The sequence below is a fragment of the Planococcus citri genome, chromosome 5 (genome assembly GCF_950023065.1).
Source record: "Planococcus citri chromosome 5, ihPlaCitr1.1, whole genome shotgun sequence".
Classification (NCBI taxonomy): domain Eukaryota; kingdom Metazoa; phylum Arthropoda; class Insecta; order Hemiptera; family Pseudococcidae; genus Planococcus; species Planococcus citri.
This window is the reverse complement of record NC_088681.1, coordinates 64,451,717-64,475,614: the sequence shown is the minus strand read 5'-3', so window position 1 is coordinate 64,475,614 and position 23,898 is coordinate 64,451,717. Positions and strand designations below refer to the sequence as shown.

At 37.4% G+C, this 23,898-nt stretch overlaps 4 protein-coding genes across 17 annotated transcripts in view; 1 reads left to right on the top strand and 3 right to left on the bottom strand.

The window, feature by feature from the left end:
* LOC135847730 (uncharacterized) overlaps positions 1–7,973 on the bottom strand; it is a 151,895-nt gene extending 143,922 nt beyond the window's left edge. For all 11 annotated transcript variants that reach the window (XR_010559223.1, XR_010559222.1, XM_065367398.1 and 8 more), the window contains exons 1-2: positions 7,833–7,973; positions 7,246–7,347 (exon numbers count right to left, since the gene is read on the bottom strand). The gene's annotated coding sequence lies outside the window, so the exon portion shown is untranslated. The remainder of the gene's footprint in view (positions 1–7,245; positions 7,348–7,832) is intronic.
* Positions 1–9,045, top strand: part of Syn2 (Syntrophin-like 2) — a 38,411-nt gene extending 29,366 nt beyond the window's left edge. The window contains exons 9-12 of one of the 2 annotated variants that reach the window (XM_065367443.1): positions 6,496–6,720; positions 6,832–7,041; positions 7,377–7,482; positions 7,566–9,045. In XM_065367443.1, the coding sequence (XP_065223515.1) occupies positions 6,496–6,720; positions 6,832–7,041; positions 7,377–7,481 (540 nt within the window). In that variant the 3' untranslated portion in view covers position 7,482; positions 7,566–9,045. Of the gene's footprint in view, positions 1–6,495; positions 6,721–6,831; positions 7,042–7,376 lie in introns of both variants that reach the window. The other variant, XM_065367442.1, reaches the window with a different exon arrangement.
* Positions 9,046–9,087: 42 nt separating this feature from the next.
* LOC135847734 (NADP-dependent malic enzyme-like) overlaps positions 9,088–23,898 on the bottom strand; it is a 64,284-nt gene continuing 49,473 nt past the window's right edge. For all 3 annotated transcript variants that reach the window (XM_065367410.1, XM_065367411.1, XM_065367413.1), the window contains 10 exons: positions 13,898–14,082; positions 13,620–13,800; positions 13,403–13,531; positions 13,081–13,263; positions 12,760–12,985; positions 10,343–10,485; positions 10,078–10,248; positions 9,864–9,987; positions 9,658–9,776; positions 9,088–9,555 (listed from right to left, as the gene is read on the bottom strand). In XM_065367410.1, coding sequence (XP_065223482.1) covers positions 9,661–9,776; positions 9,864–9,987; positions 10,078–10,248; positions 10,343–10,485; positions 12,760–12,985; positions 13,081–13,263; positions 13,403–13,531; positions 13,620–13,800; positions 13,898–14,082 — 1,458 coding nt within the window. In that variant the 3' untranslated portion in view covers positions 9,088–9,555; positions 9,658–9,660. The remainder of the gene's footprint in view (positions 9,556–9,657; positions 9,777–9,863; positions 9,988–10,077; positions 10,249–10,342; positions 10,486–12,759; positions 12,986–13,080; positions 13,264–13,402; positions 13,532–13,619; positions 13,801–13,897; positions 14,083–23,898) is intronic.
* On the bottom strand, positions 15,047–22,179 carry LOC135847728 (uncharacterized). Its single transcript, XM_065367396.1, has 9 exons — positions 21,368–22,179; positions 21,177–21,286; positions 20,991–21,057; positions 20,809–20,876; positions 20,573–20,663; positions 19,873–20,480; positions 19,553–19,780; positions 19,199–19,480; positions 15,047–19,027 (listed from the first exon to the last, which is right to left on the bottom strand). Exons 5-9 carry the CDS (start codon positions 20,641–20,643, stop codon positions 16,740–16,742), a joined length of 3,477 nt encoding a protein of 1,158 aa, XP_065223468.1. The 5' UTR covers positions 20,644–20,663; positions 20,809–20,876; positions 20,991–21,057; positions 21,177–21,286; positions 21,368–22,179; the 3' UTR covers positions 15,047–16,739.

Below are 23,898 nucleotides of genomic sequence, written 5' to 3'. Positions count from 1 at the left end.
GATAGAATACATTTTACTTCGATCAAAGAGAGGAAAGAAAAAGGTAACAATGTTGATTTATCAGGACAGGTTGGAATTGCTTTTTGATGTGCTTTTCTGGTCGAATGATTGTTCAACGAGATTCCTCGACGATTCATAATAACTGACAACCTGATCGAATTCAGAAGATTTCTTAGATTTCTCGAGCCAGCTATACCAAAGTTTGGCTGTTGTAATTATCGCTAAGAATTTTTCAGACCGAAATATCGAAGTTTTTCAATCATATTTCTGCAGTATCAGGGTCTTGAGACAAATGGGAGGGGAGGAGAGGGGAGAATAGAATAAATCACGACGACAAAAATGTTCGTGATTCGAAACTTTTTTTCAAATTGAAAAATTAACCCTTTGGAGGTTCTCTAGGTTTTCGCGTTAGAAAATTGAAGTGCCTTAATGAGTGTGATAGGGTACCTCGCCCAATTGGCCAAACCACAAAAAAGTCGAGCTTTTGATGAAAAGTTTTATAGGAAAATGAAAGTTTCCAAAAAACACAAATGTGACATTTCCTAAAAAAAAATTGAATGTATGCAGAATTTTTTTTGAAAAAATGAACCAAACACATGTGTCAAAAACATTGAACAAAAGCACTCTTTCAAGAAATGAAATAAAAATTGAATTGGAAAAAAATAAAAATACAAGGTTGAAAAAAAGTCATCTGGCAGTTCACAAATTCAGCGAGAATCAAATCTTGTTGGCAAAAATGCCTATGTTTAAAGCATGAAGAGAAGAAAAATCTATGCCGCTAAGGGAGGATTTTTTATCAAGTCATAAAATCTTTTCGGAAATCGAGCCGAAATATGGGACAAAATTTAGCAAAATTGCGAGCTTTCTGGCAGGGGGTAACTAATTATGAAAACATTTTCGCCTTTATTCACGAGATGTAGCATAGAATTTTCTTTCATTTTGGGAAAAAATGAGTATTTTATCACTTATTGGAGTATAGGAATATGAAGATGAAGATGAAGAGAAATAGTGAACAAAAACACAAATCCAGAGCGTAAACGAAATGAAAGACTGAACTCGTAGATGAATTTGGATTTTTATTTACTATTTTTACTATTTCTCTTCATCTTCATCTTCATATTCCTATACTCCAATAAGTGATAAAATACTCATTTTTTCCCAAAATGAAAGAAAATTCTATGCTACATGTCGTGAATAAAGGCGAAAATGTTTTTATAATTAGTTACCTCCTACCAGAAAGCTCGCAATTTTGCTAAATTTTGTCCTATATTTCGGCTCGATTTCCGAAAAGATTTTATGACTTGATAAAAAATCCTCTCTTAGCGGCATAGATTTTTCTTCTCTTCATGCTTTAAACAAAGGCATTTTTGCCAACAAGATTTGATTCTCGCTGAATTTGTGAACTGCCAGATGACTTTTTTTCAACCTTGTATTTTTATTTTTTTCCAATTCAATTTTTATTTCATTTCTTGAAAGAGTGCTTTTGTTCAATGTTTTTGACACATGTTTTTGGTTCATTTTTTCAAAAAAAATTCTGCATACATTCAATTTTTTTTTAGGAAATGTCACATTTGTGTTTTTTGGAAACTTTCATTTTCCTATAAAACTTTTCATCAAAAGCTCGACTTTTTTGTGGTTTGGCTAATTGGGCGAGTTACCCTATCACACTTATTAAGGCACTTCAATTTTCTAACCCGAAAACCTAGAGAACCTCCAAAGGGTTAAACGAATAATTTGAAAACAGTGAATATTCATTCGGGATGTACAGTGAGTTGGGAGGGAAGGAAGGGAAGGGAAGGGAGGGAGGAATTTGAATTCACAACCGTATTTCACACTACACTATGACCAACTATGAAAAATTACAAAAAAATAAACTTGAAAATATGCTGTTTGTGATAGGCACGAGCGCAAAATTAAAAAATAAAATTGCTAACTTCAACTAGGTACATATTTTAAACATTTTTTTCAATACACACGAAATACGAGTACGTTGGTCTTATACATGGAGTCACATCTGTACGGGCTATTTTTAAATACTGAAAAACAAACCTAAAAGGAACACGAACATGGAGTGCAATGGTGATGACTAAATTTGATGACGCAAGTAACAGAAATGAAGGGCTGTTTTCGACTATAAAAAAAAAGGTTCTCAGATACAAAAGCCTAGGATGAGCCTAGGTATGTGTTTGGTGATAGTTTGGTGTTTGTTACATACCATCGGACATCACAAATCAACTATAAATACGTTGAAATCGACAACAAATACGTCTCGGTGATGACTCAACTAACAGCAATGAAGGGTGGTTTTTGTGCTATAAAAAAAAGGTTCCCAGAAGACAAAAGCATACGCATGTGTTTGGTGTCTGTTACATATGAGCGGACATCACAAATCAACAACAAATACGTCGAAATCGACGACAACTACCAACTTACGAATACAACCAAAAAAGAACAAATCTTCACTCGTCCGAAGGACGGGTATTTTCTGCTTGTTGAAAATATGTTCTCACAACCAAACATTTGATTTTCGCTTCAACTTTGTTTTTCACCAGTGAAATTTTAAATTTCCTTCCTCAGGCCATTCCAAATCTTCAATGTCCCAAATCATAGTATTTCTTTTAATCAATAAATAAAAAATTCTTGAACTGTAGGAAATTTTGCACTTGAGAAAAATTAGAGACATACAATTTTCCATTTACCAGTTTTGGAGCTAAAAAAGTCGATGAGAAACAAAAATGTTCAAAAATTAGGAAAATAGTAATATTTTAAGGTTTTATAGCTTTGGACCTCCCTCCCCTCCCATTCCCCCACCACAGCGGGTTACTAAACTCTCGGTCAAGATTCGAAATCAGAAGGCAATATGGAAACATATTTCAAGCAAAATCATGCAAAAATTTATCACCTGTCAAAATTTCAAGAGCTTAAGTGCTTTTTTCGATTTTTGGTGAATTTTTAAAAATCCAACTTATATTAGGTACAATTAGGCCAAAAATGACTATGAGGGAAAAATCAAAATTTTACCAAATTGACCAAGAAAGCTGAAATTTAAGATATACCCTATTTTCGACATGCCAAATCGATTGGAAACGGTTTCAACCCGTTTTGAGCAGTTCTGGAGGATCCAGCAGATTTTTAAAACTCGACATTCCCACAAAATTCCATCAAATTGGAGTTGTAAAGCTGAAATTTATTTAAAAAACTAATTTCAATACGCTACGAAGTACTTGCAGGTGAATTTCAATTTGTTTTGGAGCCTCCAGCGACTTTTTGAAAATTCCTGAAGCCTCCAGCAGATTTTTGAAACTTTAAATTTTCACAAAATTTCATCAAATGTAGATGGAAAGCTGAAATTTACTTCACAGACTACATGGTGGTTTCAAATGGTTTTGAAGCTTCCTGCTACTTTTAGGAAATTTCAATTTTCCAAAAAACTCCATACAAACTTTCAAAAAGTCGCTGGAGGCTCCAAAACGGCTTGAAATCCACCAGCAGTCAACTTCGTAGCGTATTGAAATTAGTTTGCAGAATGAATTTCGACTCTCCATCTCAGTTTGATGAAATTTTGGGGAAATCTCAAGTTTCAAAAATCTACTGGAGGCTCCAGTAATTTTCAAAAAAGTCGCTGGAGGCTCTAAAATGACTTGAACCCACCTCAAGTCGTCTTCAGAGGGTGTTGAAATTGGAGTGTAGAGTAAATTTCAGCTTTCCATTTCCATTTGATGAAATTTTGTGAAAATTTAAAGTTTCAAAAATCTGCTGGAGGCTTCAGGAATTTTCATAAAGTCGCTGGAGGCTGCAAAACGACTTGAAATTCACCTGCAAGTACTTCGTAGCGTATTGAAATTAGTTTTTAAAATAAATTTCAGCTTTACAACTCCAATTTGATGGAATTTTGTGGGAATGTCGAGTTTTAAAAATCTGCTGGAGCCTCCAGAACTGCTCAAAACGGGTTGAAACCGTTTCCAATCGATTTGGCATGTCGAAAATAGGGTATATCAAACGAATGAATTTCTGAATAGGTAAATCACTACCGAAAGAACGAAATTACGATTTTCTGTATCGTTCGCGAACGACCAAATCCTTAACGAACAAACATTTGTCAACGAAATATTTCAAACACAAACTCACAAGCAAGCATAAATCGTAAACGATTGTACATGATTGAATCAATATTTCGAGAGAATCGTTCGCGAATGATTTATAAAATCGTGAATCGACCATTCGTAGATTAGACATTGGAACCAATCACTCGCAAATGACTCAACCAAATATTGACAGAATCGTTCACGAACAATCGAATCATTTCTTCAATGAATCAATACTACAAATATTTGAATAAGAAATTATTGGTCAAATCATTCTAGAACGATTCATCGAAAATTCACCAAGTCATATCAGAATAGAGGCACCAGTCTCTTTTTGAAAGAATCATTCATGATATCGCACAAATGATCAATCAACGATTTTTTGAATCGTTCGCGAACTACAAAACGCGCAATGAACAACTCTTTCGCAAATGACTGAACACAACCATTTCAAACGAAGAATTTGCGACTGATTGAACTAAATGTAGAAAAAAATGTTTTCAAATAACCATTGAATGAGTCATTTGAGAACGAATTATTAAATCATCCGGTCGTCCTCGAACGACAAATTAAATTCACGAGCAAATCATTCTTGAATTGATCCGAATTTTGAATAAATTCAGCAAAGCATTCTCGAGCAAACGAATCAATTCTTGGATATGTCATTCACGAATGATCGAATTGACAATTTTCTGAATCATTCGCGAACCATACATACAATTCATAATGAAAGAATGTTCGCGAACGATTGATCAAATCGCGATTTGATCATTCGCAACAGTTGCACTGAAAATATTCAAATTTCAAACTAACAACTCACAACATGACATGAATAATTACTGAATTGGGTACGTAGGTGATTTTCAAAACAATTGAATCAAAAATTAGTCGAATCGTTCGCGAACGTCAAAAAAAATCATTCACGAACTATTCATAAAAATTTCACCAAGTCGTACGAGAACAAAGGGATACGTGAAAGAATCATTAACGAATGGTCAAATATTTGATTCCCTGAATGAACGAATCAGTATCTTAAATGAATCAACACAATTTCAAACGAACTATTTGCAATTGATTGAACAACAAACCATTGTATGAATCATTTTTGAACGACTGAATTGATACAAAATTCTAAATCCGAAACAAAATTCAACAAATCGTTCACGATCGAACGAATCAATTTTTAAATGAATGAATTCACGAATGATCAACTTACAATTTCTGAATCGTTTGCGAATGATGAACCCCGAAATGAGCGAATATTCATCGACGAAAATTTCTAAAACTGATTGAATTGAACTAATAATATAGGGACAGATTCGTTCACGAAAGATTGATCAAACCAGTAAATAAATCATTCAAATCGGTATGTTAGAAATTTGAAACGAAACAAATCATTCAGAAACGACTGAATCAAACATCTCTAGAATCGTTCACGAACTACTGATTTCAGTTATTGTTTATTAAATCGACATTACGAACAATCGAACCAAAAATTGATCAAATTTGTCGCAGAAGTTACTCGAAAAACGATTTTTGCGACAAAATTAATCAAATCAAGAGTTGACCATCAAAGAGTAACCGAAATTTCATCAAATTATTCTCAAACGATTGAATTGAACACTGAGCAATTCGTTCTCAAATCGATGATTCAAAACCGGGTTAAATCGTTCGCGAATGATTGGTAAAAATTTCATTACATCGTTCAGAATCTGCTTTAGTAAAAAAATGAATCAGTTTTCAGTTGATCAATGAATCTTTCACTAAGAGTGAACTTGGATTTGATCAAAAAACAAATACTGAGTAAATCGTTCGCAAATCTACGAATCAATTTTCCAGCGAGTCGTTTACGAACGATTGAACTGAAATCATAAATCAAATAATTTTACAAACAAAATAATGAATTACTGAACGTTCAAAATAAGTATCTTTTTAGACTGCAATAAATCAAATCTCAATCAAAGTTACTTAATACAGAGAATTGCGTTTTTAAACCGACTAAATTCTAAGCAAGTTTTCAATATTCAATTATTTCACAAAGAAAAGAAACGTTATCTAACAACTACCAATGAATTTCAAAATGCTAATCTAAACACAAACGTTGCACGTAGAATTCTCAGAACTGAGAACACGAATGATGAATCATGCTTCTAAAAATAGCTCCCCAAACTCACTCACAACTCGCTTATCTCACCGTTATCAGGTCGATTTCGTCTTCCGATATACCACAAAAACAAAAAGCACATCGTAAGCAATTCCAACTCCAACGTAATCTGTTTCCAGTAAACTCAATCCATTTCTAAGTACCTCTACAATCCAACTCGTAAAATTCCAAACACTATAAGCTAGTAAGCTCGCTGAAATAAATTAATAATCCATTCACCAACGCCATTATCTTCTGTATTCGCAGCTGAAACCGGAAGATTGGAGCGAATGCGATTCCACGTTCAAAACTTACGAATCACAATTAAAGATAATTAAGGAAACAGACGTTTACGACGAAAGGCAACATTGTCTATTATTCACGGCTGTAGGAAGCGTAGTAAAATATTTATCGGTCGAAACGAGGCAAGAATTATTGAAAATGGAATCAGCTTGGAATTCGGCTTTATGCGCGACAGTGAGAAGACTAGGGGTAAGATGAGTCGCTTCGGCGAAGATCAGACTATAAAAATAAGTCGAGCGAGTAGCTAAAAAGTTGATATTTTGTTTCGCTCTTTGGTAAAACCTTTTTCTCTCATTTCAGACAGTAAAATACAACGTTATGGCGGGCAAACCACGTACGCCGGCGGAATTTCGAATAGATTGGAATTACGGTTATAGCCTTTACGATACGCAATCCAACGAGTGTATTTGGAAATATCGGTATTCGCAACTAAAGGGGTCTTCGGACGATGGAATAAGCTCTTTGAAATTACTATTCAGAGATGAAAAAACCGGAGGAATCGAAACCAGGGTTGGTATTTTTAGCTTATTTGCAACAACGTCGAATGGAAAATTACTCATATTGTCGATTGAAACCGTACTGGTCAAATTAGACTACGGTAATACCCTTATTCTTACGATGAGAGTGAGACAGAATTGAAAAATACATACATAATAACATATTTTGGTATATTAACGATGCAAAATTAATCATTAAGGGTGTAGATATATTTACCTTGAATAGAAACGAAGCCAATATCGATACGAAATACGAGTTGAATCTTCAAGCTATAAGCTTCCAACGATAGCTTCTTAGTTCGAAAATAATCCTTTGGATCTGAAACAAATGCATAATTTTTGTTACAGGAATTCGAAAGTTCCTCGTTAGAGCTTATATTATACAGTATGTTGGCATTCGCCGGTTCCAAGTTCAGTTTGGTCGATTCCAAGTATTCGCATCCGGTGTTTTAGAGTTTAGTATTCGTTTTATACTCGATTATTGTTACCTTTATATTACTTAACTTGTGTTATTTCTCGTATTGAATGTTTATCTAGGTAAATTTGAGCGTTAACGACCGTGCATTTTCAGCTTACACGTTCTCATTTTTCACTTTTTTAATCGTAATCGTCGTTTTTACTCGCAGTATCTTCGATCGTTGAAGATACTGTGTGCCTTCATCGATACGTTCTTTTCTCTCAAACGAAATACTGAATCGACCAACTCTAATCACATATCGAATTTTATAGAGTGAAGTTACGTACTCTGAACATTTATTACTAATGAATATAGATATTGATAGTAAAATGGCAGAAGATACTTACGACACCATGTGGCTCTAGAATCCGTCGAAGTAGAGGATCATGAAACACTTGTTGCGAGACAGTTTAAGACACTTGGAGTTCGAAACGTTCGATAAAATGTTAAAAGAAACTATATAGAATCGATAAAAGTCAATTAATAACCCGAAAAATTAGTTAAAACAGCAGAATTACGCGAATAAAGCAGCATAACGCGAAAAAATCAGAAGGGAAATGAAAAACAAAAATTTCTGCACGTTTTTGCTTTTTTGTTGCGTTGCAGTGTTCCCAACCTGAAACATCAGGGATTAAAATTTGCATTTTGATTTTCGAAAAAAACTACAAAAATCATTTTTTTTGTACTTTTAAATTGAAGTTGATCATTTTTAAGCTAAGATTGAATTTTGTTTCGATAAAAGATAATTTAAAATGATGGAAAATTGTTTCAAAAAGAAATCATTCAACAGGTTTGAAAATCTGAAACTAGAACATGTAAAAATATTTCGGAATCGTAATGTTACCACACTGATAACAAAAACATCTTTTTTTTCGTTTTTATTTTGATAAAAGTAATCTCGTTATTTTTTTAATGAAAATTAATTAATTACACGTAATTAGGAATGATAAATTATTAATTATAAATCAATTATAAAGATTTTCATCGTCACCACATCTTTTCATACACGTTTCGTTCATCAATTCAACGTAATCTTCTGAAAATTTTCAATTCAAACTGTTCTAATTCTAAGCATCTTCAATCTTCATCATTCTGTTCTCCTCTTCCATTCATCTTACATCATTTTAAACTCCATTCTATTGTAAATTTTGTACCATACTGCACTTTTCAAGAACTAAGTCTAAATCTTATTAAACATCTCACTCATTTATTGGTTACATCTTCGCACCATCACGATTTCCGATGATCTCTACATTCTACATTCATCTTCAAACTATAAAACGACAATCTGCATCACGATGAAAATGAAATTCACATATCGTTATAACAGCTTTTGGAAAAGGTCTTATATGCTCGTAAAAAAAAAAAGTCTTCAATTACTAGAATAGTTAAGGTATCCGTAGGGTTGTGTGTAAATCAATTTTTCTCGTTACTTGTTGAATTTTTTTTTTGTTTTCTACTTTGTTGCTGTTTTAGTTGGAAAAAATTACCGCTCTAAGCACGTTTTTATGTTTCAAAATATACTCATTGTTAATGTATAAATAAATTATAATCACGTTATTGATTTATTCACTCGGCGAACGAATAAAATAATCACTTGGCGATATTATCAAACCATTTTATTAATACCAACGAACACAGAAAAAAGAAAAGAAAAACAAATATACAGATAGTTTACATTATCACACGTAGGATCTATAATATTATGTATGTCATTTTTATAAAATAACAATAATGGTTTTTTATTCGTTTTTTAAATAATATACAACACCTTGGAATAATTTAAAATAAAACAACACAACAATAGGTATTTGCTTTTCAAACTAAGTACGATTATTGCGATGGCAATTTTGTTTTATAAATTCGGAAAATTTTCGTATCAGGAGAGGGGAAAAAATCGATTACATAAAAATCAACGTTATTATTAGAAAACAAAAGATACATTAGTGTTAATCGTTGATTCACAAAATGAAAAACATGAACGAAAATACAACATGAGGTAAATTTGGTCGAATATGTTATCGGTAATCTTTGTAAAATAATATTGCGTGTAGATTTACAGCTTTGAGCCTGTTAAAAAATAACAGAAATATAGAATTAGAAAAAAAAATTGTTAAAAAGCGTAGCCATACCACCATACGAGCCATAATAATGTGAAAATGAATAACTTACTTATTAGTTTTTTGGGTATGAGTACGTGGGCGGAACAGTTGACTCGTAATCCGTAGAATACATCTGGCATTTGACGTATTCTTCGTAATCGCAAGGTTCAGGGAATGTAGTAGCAACGCCTGAGGAAAAAAACACCGAGTCAATCGAGTAACAAAAATATACCTAGCTAAAAATTTCAATCAATAGCAGTGTTTTGAAATTCTCACCAGTTTGATACGCAGCTTTCATAACGTTAGTGGCAATTTTAACGGAACATTGAGTGATGCTTTGTAGAGGAGGGTATAATCTACCAACCTCGAGGTCACTTTCTTGAACTAAATCGGCTAAAGTCTGTGAAAACACGTATGAAAAAAAATTAATTAGCGTACGATTTTCTTCGTTTAATTAACTAGCTTGACTTGAGAGTTTCGGGTTAATTACTTGAGCGCTCATCAAAAACAGTTCGTCGCTAATGGTCGAAGCTCCGGCGCAAATGACACCCAGACCGACTCCAGGGAATACGTAAGCGTTGTTACCTTGACCAGGTTCGAATCGTTTACCCTGGTATACGACCGTATCGAATGGTGAACCACTGGCGAAGATGGCTCTACCCTGTGAATAAATAATTTACAGTTTGAAATTAGAATACGGATATCGACGAGTTGTTGATGGAATAATAGATATTGGAAAAATATGAGATACTCACGTCAGTGTAGTTGTAGGCTTGTTCGGCTGTGCATTCGGCTTTCGAAGTCGGATTACTTAAGGCGAAAATGACTGGGCTTTTGTTGTTTTTACCCATTTCGGTGATGATTTCTCGTGTGAAGGCGCCGCCGATAGCAGAAGCTCCTGTAAATTGACAAAATTGTCAGGTTAGCAACGATTTCAAAAGGAACATAATTCATAGAAATTATTTAAAAATATTTGAATCGTTTTAAACACGGAAATCAGCAGCTGAACAAAGTAAAGAATTGAAATGGATGATTCAAAAAGGGAGGAACAATTCTCAATTCGGAGAGTTTTAATTTTTGGCAATAGAATATTTCACATCTTCACAAATTTTTAATAATTGATAATAATATTCAGATTTTTACGAGTTTTCTCTTCAAATAATCACGTTTCTTCGACTAAATTTTTGATTTTGGATGCTCAATTGATATTAACAACAAGAAAGAGACAAAAATCAAACAATGAAAGAATCCACAAGCAGCATAAAAAAATACAAAAAATAATTTAACGTGACAAAAAAATTTAAAATAAAAAAATAATCAAGAAATCAAAATTGAGAAAAGTTGAAATTACTTTTCAAAATGCAAAAAAAAAAATTAAAAGAAGAACATTGATTTTTTTTGATAAAAATAATTTTAAAAATCTAAAAAGTCTTTAAAACTCAAACCATTTTTGCCACCAACAAAAAATAAAATGAAACAAAAAATGGCTCATTAACCAAAAAAAGAAAAAAAAATGGAAATAAAATTTTATGGTCTACAGTCCAACTGGCAAAAAGTATAAAAGTGGCTGGCCTTTTTGCAGCCCAAAAAATTCAGGAACTTTGGTAGACATGAGCTTAAAATGTTGGAAAACACGAATTTCGGATTTTCGTGGATGCATAATAGAAGAATGGAGTCTAAAAACCATCAACATTTCCGTGGATTATTTTAAAAGAATTTTGAGCCCAAAATTGAGTTCATGATTTTTGTGGTTTTAAACCAAAAAAAAAATATGATAAAATTTACAAAAAGGGTTAGAATTTTATTAAAAAATCAAAAATTTCTATTGAATTTATTTTTAGCACTCTTGAAACATTTTAAACTAAAACTTGTATTAGGATTTTCAGGATTTTTGAAAAAATGCCATACGAATTTTCCAAAAGTATTAAAATAGCGCGAGAAATTCAAATTTTTGATGAAAATGTTTCTCGAGAATTTCTGAAGAATTTTGAACCCAAAATTGAGTCTTGATTTTCGGGATTTTTGAAAATAATATCATACGACCTATCAAAATGGATTAAAACTTCGTCAGAAGTTCAATATTTTGATGAAAATGTTCTTCGAGTAATTTTGAAAAATTTCTACCCCCAAAACTTGGGTCATAATTTTCGAGATTATTCGAAAAGGTGTCACGTGACCTATCAAAATAGGTTAACATTTTGACGAGAATTCTAAATTTCCTATCAACACTTTTTTGGAGCATTTTTGAAAAATTTCAAGCCCAAAATTTGGTCATGATTTTCGAGGTTCAACAAAAATTATCATGCAACCAATCAAAATAGGTTAAAATTTCGGTAGGAATACCAATATTTTTATGAAAACGTCTTCCGAGTATTTTTGAAAAAAATGTTGACTCAAAATTAAAAAATGCTCATAATTACAAAAAAACAATTTGTAATAATCAAAATATGAAGCTTAAATTTTTCAAAAATGCTCAAAAAATGAACTTGAATTTTTTCCAGAAATTCCAACCTATTTTAATTGATGGTAAATTTTCGAAAAAATCTCAAAATTGTAACCCAACTTTAAGCTCAAAATTTTTCAAGAGTGCTCAAGAAAATTTTCAATCGAAATTTTTGATTTTTTAAATGAAATTTTAACCCATTTTGTCAAGTTTCATGATGTCTTTTTCAAAAACCCCAAACTCTTGATCCAATTTTGAGCTAAAATTCCTCGAAAAATACTCATTTAACATTTTAATCGAAGTATTGGAATTTCTCGCAAAGTTCACAATCGAATTTTTTCAAAAATCTTGAAAATTAAGATCCCATATTTAAGCTCGAAACCCTTCAAGAGGGCTCAAAAAATTTAAAATTTGAATTTTTGATTTTTTTCGCGAAATTTTAACCAATTTTGATGAGTCGCAAGACACTTTTTCAAAAATTTCAAGAATAATGGCCCATTTTTGGCTGTATTTGATTTCTGGATTACTTTTTGCCTGAACTGTAAACTAATTTAAATTTCGAAAGAAAATCTACAAACTCGACAAGTCAACACGTTATTCATTCGACACACTTGAAAAAATGATTCGATAAAACTAATTCCTCCCCCTCCCTCCCCTCAAACAGAATCAATTAGAGTAGAAATTTCTCTCTTAGAGGACCAGAGAAGCGAAAAAACCCAATAATCTAACCTATTAAAATGGACGGTTTGACTTTCTGTACAGCCGAATATAAATCTTTGATCGGTTGGTGGTTCTTGGCGAAGAGTTTCTTGTGTCCAGTAACACCGCCTTCGGGTCTGTCGATAACGATTAAACCTTTCGAATCAACCATCCAGATTTTATCTTTGGCATCTTGCTCGGACGTGCCTTCTTTTTGCATAGCCATCACGCAAAGTTGAGCAATACCCAAGGAAGCCTTTGTAGAAAAAAAATAACAACAATAATCACGATTAAATTACACCCTGAGGGATGATGTTAAAAAAAAAAAAAAAAAAAGGTACAAGTGCTTACTTCTCCTGCGCCTTGGAACAAGATGGTGTGATCTGAGAGACGAGTCTTGAGTAATCTCATACCAGCGAGTAATCCGGCCACAGCTACTGAAGCAGTACCTTGGATATCGTCGTTAAAGGTGCAGTAATTATTGCGGTATTTTTCGAGTAAACGGAATGCATTCGAGTTACCAAAATCTTCGAACTGAAATTATTATAAAAACGGTTCGATGGTTATCAAGGTTATAGACTTTATGCTCTGATTGCATGTTCGTCGTTGTGAGATGGATTTTATATCTATTTTGTTGTGTGAGATAATTCAAGGACTCGTAGAGAAGATTTACCTGGATTAGACAATTACGTCCGAAACGTCGAACAACAGCTTGCATGAATTCTTCGATGAAATCATCGTATTCTTTGCCAGTGACACGTTTTTGACGTAGTCCGATGTATAAGGGGTCTTTTAAAATGCTCTGAAAAAGTTGAGAAAAAAAATTAAGACTCGCGTTTAATTCAAAATGGAATGTTTGGAATATTTTTTAAAAATTTTTTATAACTTACTTCGGTATTTGTTCCTACATCCAAAGTAATAGGAAGGCATTGACTAGGCTTCACACCGGCCAGTGCGGTATACAGTGATAATTTTCCAACCGGGATTCCCATACCGTTGGCTCCCAAGTCACCCAGACCGAGGATACGTTCTCCATCTGTGACGACAATTACACGGATATCTTCTACAGGCCTGCAATGGTCAATTACACGTGTTTAAAACTCCCTTTTATATGTATTTTTTTTTTTTTTTTAGACTTTTAAAATTCATCAAGAAACAATTTACTTACCAATTTCTCAGCACATCGTAAACGTGTCCTTTATCGTGAATGGTGATGAATAATCCGCGAGGTGGTTTTTGGAAAAGTAAACTGAATTTTTGACAGGCTTCTCCGACCGTCGGGGTGTACACCAATGGCATGTATTCTTGGACATTGCTCATCAATAATTTATAGAATAGTTTTTCATTCGATTCCTGCGCAGATAAAACGAGATATAGAATTAATATTCTTCGAACAAATATAATTGCCAGTCAATCTACCTACATAAATAATCAGGTCTGATATTGATTACATTGAAAGTATACGAAGGGTAGAATTAGAATATTTCCTAAAATCAAGAAAGAGTTGGGAAAGGGTAAGGAGGGAATAACTTTGAGAAATTAGCATTATAAAGTTTTTTTAATCAATAAATACGCCGAAATATTGTTTTAAAAAATAATTTCTCATATCGATCATGAAAACTAGATACACTTTTCACGTCCAACAAAATGAATAATTAAATACGAGTTCTAAGAATAATTAATGTATCTTCGCAAACATTGTACGAAATATTGAAAAATAAATACCTAAGTAACACAAGTTGAACGAAATTTTTTGCGATTTTGAACACACGAAGAATAAGAACTTCATGGAGGAGAAGGGGAAAGGAAGACGATACACTCGTGAATAAATTTAACAAGATTTAATAGCAATAATTAAGCTTATGGTTATTAATATTCGTCCATTTTTCTTAAAAATATTTCAAGATTCCTTGATTATTTTTTTTTTTTTTTTTTTTTTTTTTACAGTCAGCCGAGAAATTTTTGGAAGAAATTTCTAGATTACAAAAAAAATCCAAGACGGTCACATCTTTTAATTAAAAAAATAAAAAATAAAAAAAATAAAAAAATTGAAAAAAGCTTCAAACTGTGCAGACTTTAGAGTCTAGATAAGCACAGTGGAAACAACAAAATAAAAGTGACAAAAATGATTGTTAGGGTAAAACTAAGGGTTCTTATGGTTTAGGGGAAAAGTCTTACTTATGCCACCTGGTACCTTAACCCTAAAACAACCCAGTTCGTATAGAACGCTGAACCCGCAAGGTATGAATACCTATCTCAGTCTACCCAACTACTACTCTCTACAACTCGTCGTAAATCAATGATCAACACAAATACATACGTTTCACCATATATTTATATTTCTCATTTGATGTACAGTGAATAAGAACGTTGCTACGATACTATTCGATACCATTCGTTTACACGAAAGATTCTGCTGGTGATGAGGCGTTTCCTAACAGACAGAGTTGGCATAAGCCAGCGTTAAACTTATTACTACTCTTTATGAAGATGGTTAGAAAACTGCAAGGCGGCTCGCTTCGGCAATCTCGGCCGTCGTCTCCACTGAACCAGTACACCAGATGGCGCTGTACCGGTTGCAGTGTTGCCGCCTGCCTGGGCATCAAATTACCACTGTAGAGTGGTAACATGGAGTCCCAAGTACCCTCTACATAATGCCCCGGCTGGGTATAGCTCGGGGGCCCGTCTGGATACGCAGCCTAAAAGAGGCCTACTCAGCGTCTCGTAGAGTACTTGGGCTCCCCCTGCCCCGCCTCGTATCACAGATGTGGCCTACTCGTCCTAAGACCCTATCAGACCCTATCTGGCTACTCGTGCAGAATCTTATAACAATACGCGAACTTAAGATTAACATATCTAAACATGTTTACATGAAATCATAATCTAATTACATTACTATGTTAACCTTAATTCTACACCATCCTTGGATTGGAATCTTGTCTGGAGCTCTGGATTGCTTCATTAATCTGAACTGGAACCTGTGACACTACTCAGGTGAGCTTCTCACTAACCTTGCTCTTTCTTCTTTCTGTTTCAGATTCTCGCTGGAATTCTTCTCACTGGAGCCAGACTCAGGTAACTACTCATATCTCTACTCATAATTTACCTCAGAGTGCTAACTCTTTATTTTCACAGATGCTGGCACTCTACACGTCTGGACCAGTTTAAACGTCTCAATTCCAGCTGCTCACATGACTACCTCAAGCTATTCACGATCATTTCAAGTTACTCATGAGATTGCTCCAATCTACTCATCGATACCTACCACGGGACGTAATATTTTTACTTCTTTATTGCTCAAATTGAAGGAAAACTTTGTACTTTGTTCTTCGTTTTTCTTTTCACAGGTACCTCTGAGGTATTTTCGAGCTACTCAAGATCGTTATTCCAATACTCAACTTCTCGAATGGTGATATTCGCAACAAATAAAAACACCGTCTATTCCAACACGTAAGTTTTTATTTTATTTATCACAGCAGATTTAACTTCACCTCGTATGTTTGGTTACTCAATGATCTTAATTAAATTCCAAAAAACAATTCACAAAAAACATTGCTTTCGTAAACTAAACTACTCATTTGCCTGCACAAATTCACACACAAATTCACACTTATTTACATTTCGGCATACTCTACTTATTAGCACGCCTCAAAATTCAATAAACAAAACTTCATCTTTTAATTTGGCAAATGGTAGAAACAAAAAACAACAAAACAATAGTATAAACAACAAATACCAAAACAAACTGCTCTACTCGAAAAATTCTCTTTTCCTCGAGGAGCTTACTCGTAATTACATCAGAAAATAAACAACAATAATAATAAAAAAAATTTGAGACCACGATTGAGAAAAATAAAAAATACAACATCAGGGGGAAAAAATTTACAATTTTGGAACTACTTTCGTTCACTACTCGTAATACTGCAACGAATCGCGCGTGAGATAAATTTCACATCGAGAAAACAAAACTAAACAGACAGAGGCGACTCTTCGAAAATTTTCACCGCATTTTAGCGTGCTTCTCTGCCATCATTCTGGTTCTGTTCGTTCTGAGGGTTTTGTCTTTCTTCCTCCGCCTCCAATCGCATTCGCTCGCGTCTCTCCGCCAGCCTGCCACGACCTCGTCCAAATCCGGCCAATCCAGGTGCTCGTGGTATAGCCACCTGTAACTGTCTTCCTTCTTGTGCCGGCTGCTGGCGACTCTGTCCAGCTTGCGGCTGCTGCTGCGGCTCAGGCATCTGTCGGTTCACCTCGTTAACCAACTGCGCGGCTCGCTCGGGCAGTAATTGACGATCTGCGCCAGGAAGGTGTCTCATCTGTCGCTGCACTCTTTCGATCAGCTCCCTCTCGTGTACTTCTCGTTCCAGCTGCTCGCGGACATTCCTTCGTTCATGCGCCGCCAAGGCTGCACGGTCTTGCCTCAACATCTCCTCGATACGTTGAAGTTGGTTTGCTTGGAGCTGCTCCACCGGACGCGGCGGATCCTGCTCTCGCGGAAACTGACCGTACCCCCATCTCCGCTCGACCGTTGCGTATTCAAATATCCTGACTAACGCCTCCGACGCTTGGTGCTCGTTCAAATACGGCGTCTCACCACGGAACGTCGCTGGAGGGCATCTCTCGATCGTTTCTTCTAATGCCTCCATATATACGTATCTGCCGTCGAACTCTGCTCTCGTCGGTCCTTGCCGTAAAAACTCCCGTATCCGGACGCGTATTTCCGGGCAGTGCGGCCACGTCAGCGGAGGCACCATCAAAATGTGTCGCGTACCCCGCCGATGCATCGCGCGCCAAAGTTCGAGGATTCTCTCGGTTACAATTTCGAACGTCTGCGACTCCATGCAAAACTGCCCCGCCGACATTACCACTCGCTGCGGCGCCCGCTGGACCAAGCTTCGTAGGTTTCTACACATGGTGGTAGTTGGAATTCGTGAGCCCGCAAGCGGGTGCACACTCCACGCTCGCCTCGCCGCTACGTTTTGATAGATCACCTCGCTTACCACCGCATGCGCGAGAGCATCTCCGATGACGACGAACGAGTTTATTACGTAATACGTAGCGCCTCCACGGTATACTCGGCCCAGAATCCAAGCCCCGCCGTCTCTCTGATAATATAAGTCATCTCGTACCGTTAACTCATTATTGATCAAAATTCCTCGGCTCTGCATCGACTGTTGAATCGTGTCGCGCGTGACCGGAAAAAACATACCTCGAACATATCTCTCACCGCGCGGCTCGTACCGAAACTCAGCCATCAGCCATACTGGCGCTGGTGGCGTCGGGCAATTTTCCAGCGGCTCGAAATAATCTTCTATTGGTCCGAGATCCATTCTTCCTTCACGTACTCTAGCGGCTTCTCGGTCGTGATGTCGCAACGCTATTTCCATGTTTCGTCTAAACTCGCGCTCTCGTTCTTGAAAGGCGCGCTGCGCCCGTTCGCCCGGCGTTAACTGCGCTAGACCAGGCTGCTGGTCCTGTAGAACTCGCTCTGGGCTCGGGGGCGGCGGCTGCTCAGGTGCCGGTACGTTCGGTAACGGTGGTCTTGATTCGGGCTGCTCCTCGAATTCACTCGCATCTGCCGCAAGCTCGAGCGTCTCTTGACTAGATTGGGTAACTTCGCCTTCCTCTACCGATTTCGACTCGCTTCGCGTCTGGCTACGAGTCTTCACTCCTTCAGGCGGTATTTCCGGCGTCTCGTCTCTCGCTACTGGGAGTTTACGCTTTACCGCCGGTTTCGTCGTCGCCGGTTTACGTTTTGTCGCCGGTTTCTTTTTTGTCGACGTAACCTTTTTCTTCTTCGGCGACGCTTTATTCTTTGAAGTTGATTTGCGTTTCGTCGCTGCTCGCTTTCTTGACGACTTCGACTTTCTAGACTTCTTCGGTGGCGTTGACTCGGACGAATCTGAATCCGACTCGCTGGACGAGCTCCTCGATGACGACCGCTTCTTTTCAATCGACTCAACGCCGCTTACTCTCGATCCGCGCGAACTACTCGATACATCCGTCTTTTTTGACGAGGAATCACCCGTGCTCGTGTCGCGCCTCCGTGACTCGCTCGTGCTTCGCTGCGATCGACTCGCTGAATCGGACGCCGGAGTATTCGGCGTGGCGTACCGCGGCTGTTGTTGCTGCGTCGTAATCGGCGTGCGCTCTTGATTTTTCACCCGCGCCTCGAGTATCGATTTTTTGACTACGTTCTCGGAATCTTGAGGCGTCTCGGTCTTCACCGTTGACGTTTCGTTGTATGAGTCGAGTATCCCTTGAATTCTTTCTTTAAGGTCTCCACGCGCTGCTCTTTCTAAACAGATTTTTAGCGAAGCATAAATAACCGAATCAGGTATAACATCCTCTAGCTTAGGGCTTTTTGGCGAAGAGCTCTCTTTAGACGACTCTGTACTCGTTCTTTTACGTGTCTCTCTTTTCGCACGCTCATCGTCAGGTCGAGGGCTTTCACCGTCGTTACTCTTACCGTCCGTCTCGATTCCGTCCAGGTTTACGTCTGGTGTGTTCGGGACCGAAGACCGCTTCTCTTTCGACGTTGATGGTTTCTCTTCGGTCTTTTGAGGCTTCTCAACTACCGCTTTCGCCGCCGGTTTCGTAGTTTCTTTCTTTTTCAGCGACTTTCTGGCTTCCAGGCGCGCTCGCTCAGCTTCATCGTTGACTACCTCGAACACGTCGTCGTAACTTATCTCGAGCTGCTCGAGACGTCTGTTGAGTTCAATCATCCTTTGCACCGTCGGCTGCTCGATACCTAAAAAAGAAATACCCAGCGTGATATCTCGACTACTCATATTTTGCGACTCAGCATTACTCAAATTCGTACCTGTCAATGACGGTAGCACGCTAATTCCATCGAGAACCTCTGACAATCTAACTTCTTTGTCCAGCGCTTCTCTGTCGATGTCGATCAAAACCATCATACGCGCACTGTCGACTTGCGTAAACAATCGTTGGCGGTCAATTGCTCGCAGCGCCTGCTCAAAGTCCATGCCATTCTCTTCGATCTTGCTTGCAAACTGCCGGTAGCGCCGGTCGCGTTCTTCTCGATTCACTATTGAAACAAAAGACACAAAAAAAATGAACGTAAATAATCTACTCATCGCGACCGCATTCACGTATGCGCTACTCAAATTTTACACTTACGTCTGTCTAGCGATGACTCAAAACCACGTCTCTCCGCCTCGGCTGCAAAAGCCTCCTCAGAGAGTTCCTCGACTGACCAATCTCTTGGACCTTGACTCGCGAGCAGCAGCGCATCGTTCTGTACCACCAACGTCGCAGCTCTTTGCTGTACCTCTGCTAACTCCGACTTGAGCTGCTCTATTTCGGTTTTCGCGCAGTTTAACTCAACTCGAATTTGCTCGGCTTCAGCACGCGGCGACTCTCTCGACGACTGGATCAGCGACTCGTTTTGCTCAATCAGCAATGTATTTTGCCGCATCTCTTTTATTAGCCGCTCGCGTAAGGAATCCTTTTCTTCTTCCGCGCACTTTGATACCTCGGTAGTACTGCCGCGTAATTTCCGCCACGTCTCAGGATCGACTCTGCCATTTTTCCGGCAGCCATTAACGAAGCAATCACACGGTAATTCTGCTTTCTTTTTCTTCAGGCACTTTTTGTGAAACTGGTGCCCACACGAAACCGCGAACGCCGTCGTATTTGATTTTTTCTTTTTCGGCCCTTCACCGATCGGCTTACCGCATATCTGACACCGAAAAATCCTATAATGCGTGGCTTCCGTCTCCGAATCGCTAAACATAATACAAACCGACCAAAATTTTACTACTCAATTCTCACTCGTGTATTTCTACTTTATTTTTAAGTAGGTACTCATAATCTTTACCTTTCAGAATCGCTACTCTCGTCGGTGTCATCCCAATCAGGTTGCTGCGGCTTATCACCTTTCATCGCCATCTTCTTTAGTCAAAAGATAGCTGCGAACAGTTGAACAAGTATTGGTAAGTTTTCTTCTCACGAAAAATGCATCAAGTTAGCTACTCGAGAACTAATACATGTATATATCTACTACGCTACTCATAATTCTAAATATCGTGCTCTTAATATTCCAACTCAACTCACCTATTTTCCAGCGTCAAAAAAAACTTCGTCACACGAATCGACTTCAATTACAACGTCGAATTCTTCGGCTGAAACAGGCAATCGAGACAAGTTACTACCTGAGCAGTTCACTTTCAACATGAGTGCAAAAAAGCTACTCGACGTGCCACGAAACACATTGGCTTATGCTAATTTCTACTCACCTTTTTTTTTCCAGCGTCAATAATTCTCATCAAACGATCAAAAAATAACACTCCGTCCAATAATCAGCTGAAACAGGTGACCAAATGAAATTAACACCAATCTCCCTCGTATTACACCTCGCTACTCAACATGCACATTTATGGTAACGTATTATTGTTAAAAAGCTACTCAATCACTTCTCTTACCTTTCCGATTAAAGCTTCGTCCAACCAAAGTCGCAATTACTAATCGAGAAAAACTTTCTGGCAACTCAAAGGAACTTCCAACCACGTTGCTGCTCGTTTTGTTCTTTTAGCTACGCAAAAAATACATTACATTACAATTCACGAGCACCAAGCTTATTATTTACACACGAGGTTACTTTATTTCAACCTACCAAGCACACGCGACGAGAGCTTCTCGATTTTTGAAATTTCCACGATTTTTGGCTAACTACGCACTCCAGATGTACGAAACACAATACTTCTCGGCTATGAACATAGAAAACCGCATATTAATATTATTCTAAATTGGACTTACTCAAATTCCGTCAGGCACATTTCTGCTACAAAATTTTCCAACACCAAACCTGCACGAAGCTGCTCATTTCGCGAAAAATCACCGTAATTCAAAATTTCTTACCTTAATCGAACCGCAAATACGATCACGAACACGAAAAATTACTTTTTATACACCACCGATCGCAATTTACCGTAATAATCGCCAAAAAATCACGAAAAAAATTCACATTCCAACAATCAAGCACATTTCGACATATTTCACAACTCAACGCAAAACACAATAGTCACACCATCTGCCTTTTCATTCGATCGAAATATTTTTCTTATCAGTTAGTTGCCTGTTACAATGCAACCGGCTCGTCGTATTCGGCTCGTAACCACTCCCCGCCTACTCGCTTACACGCAAAACGACTCTTTGCTTCGTTGCAATGGTACGAGGGGAGCCGTTCCTTTTCGTTCTCGTAGTGCGACGTGTCTAACCACCCCCCGCCTACTCGCTTACAGTACTCTTTTCCTATAGCTCATAGGCTGCTCGGGTAAAAACACTCTCGCTTTCGTTTGCCCAATACTGATGTGATGAAACCGATTAAAACACTTGCACGAGTAATTTTTGAATAAAATAAATTGTTTACAGGTTAAAAAAAAAATTTACAAATTTTGACACTGCAGAGCAATGTCTGGAACTCCAGCTACTCAATCAACGACTCTACCTCGCAATATCATTGTAATTTAAATACAGCTCGACGAAATTTATTCTATGGTGAGATTCCAACTTCTCTAACGCAATAAAATTGGCTGTTTTCTTTTTTCGCCTTTTCATACTCGTTGGAGGTACGTAATCAGGATCAGCTGATCCTGGTGGCGTCTCACCTGGCTTTAAAATTTTCGTACGTTTTCTCTCTTTATCTTTCTTTTTCGCATTTTCAATAATTTCTCCAGCCTTTTTACTCAAATTTACCGCTCTTTTTATACAGTCTTCGATTTTTTCATTCTCTTTATCATCCAACTTGCGCCTCGCATGTTTTTTGAGTCTCTGAAATTCCTGCAGTTTCTTACTTTTATTTTTCTCAACCTCTTCGAGTTCTTTTTTACGCATTTCTCTAGCTAGTAGCCTAGCTGCTCTTTCCGCGACTTGATCATGTATTTTAAGGTCAGTGACCTCTTCTTCGACCTCTTCCTCAATTTCTGACTTCTCGATTTCCTTCGGCGTTACTTTTTCTCTTATTTTCTCAATTAGGGGCCTATTATCGGTTTTTGACTGTAACTTAGGGTCATTTTTGAGCTTCTCTTGTTGTTCTAAACTCAAATAGATCGTCATTTGTCTGGCATTTACGATTTGTTCATCAGACTCATTAGCGATGCTTCTCACTCGGTACGCGTTATCACCAACGTGTTTCATGACCATGTAAGGTCCAAAACGCTTGGGAAACAGCTTTTTCGAGACCCCTTTGTCGTAGGAGCTCTGCCGGTGCTCTGTGAGCATAACTAGTTCCCCCTCCTCGTAACAAATGGGGTCACCCTTAAGTTTGTAAAATGCTACTTCGTCTCTAGATCTCTGTAGCTTTCTTCTCTCCCTAATGTACGAAATTAACGCCTGCTGCTCAGTCATTTCATCAACTCGTAGGTCTACTAATTCTTGGGTATACACTGCCTTACGTGCAAGCTTATCAGCTGCATGATTATTACGATCAAAGCTTCTCGCGGGGGTGTGCTTTAATTCAAACTTCTCAAATTTTTCTTTCAATTCTAAAATTTCTTGAAAAATTTCGCGGTGCACAACTGGTTTTCGACTCGCATTCTTCCAGCTGTTGATTTTCCACTTCTCAACGTTATAATTAATCGCGGTTGTTAAATAGCACGAATCAGAAAAAATTTTCGCGCGTCTCGCACCTAACTTAAGCAACACCTTCATAGCTTTACTCAGAGCTACCGCCTCAGCTAAATTGTTGGTATTTCGGTACCTAGGGTGGTCAATTCTTTCAGAAATGTTGAATTCTCCGTTAGGAGTCCAAGCCACCCCTATACCTGCGATGGCATCACTGGAGCCATTATTGGAGCAAGCTCCATCTACAGCAGCCCAATAATAACCATCTTCGTCTCTTATCAGGTTTGAGAGCTCAATGGGTTTTTCCATGAGCGTCTCGCTAGTCACAGATTTAGGATTCTTTTCTAACATATCCTGCTGCAGCTTCTTGAGCAGGTACTTCGAATTTAACTTAGCCAACTTGGTTGGCATATTGGCTGAAAACTCATCTTCGATGCCCCATACCTCATTCGGTTTTATGCCATACTCAGTAGGGGTGTTGTTTATCTCCGACTCAATTTTCTTAACATGTACATGCCAACCGTGGTGAGTATACTCATCATTTTCCGGCTCACTGTTTAACTTTGCTCGCAATCTATCACC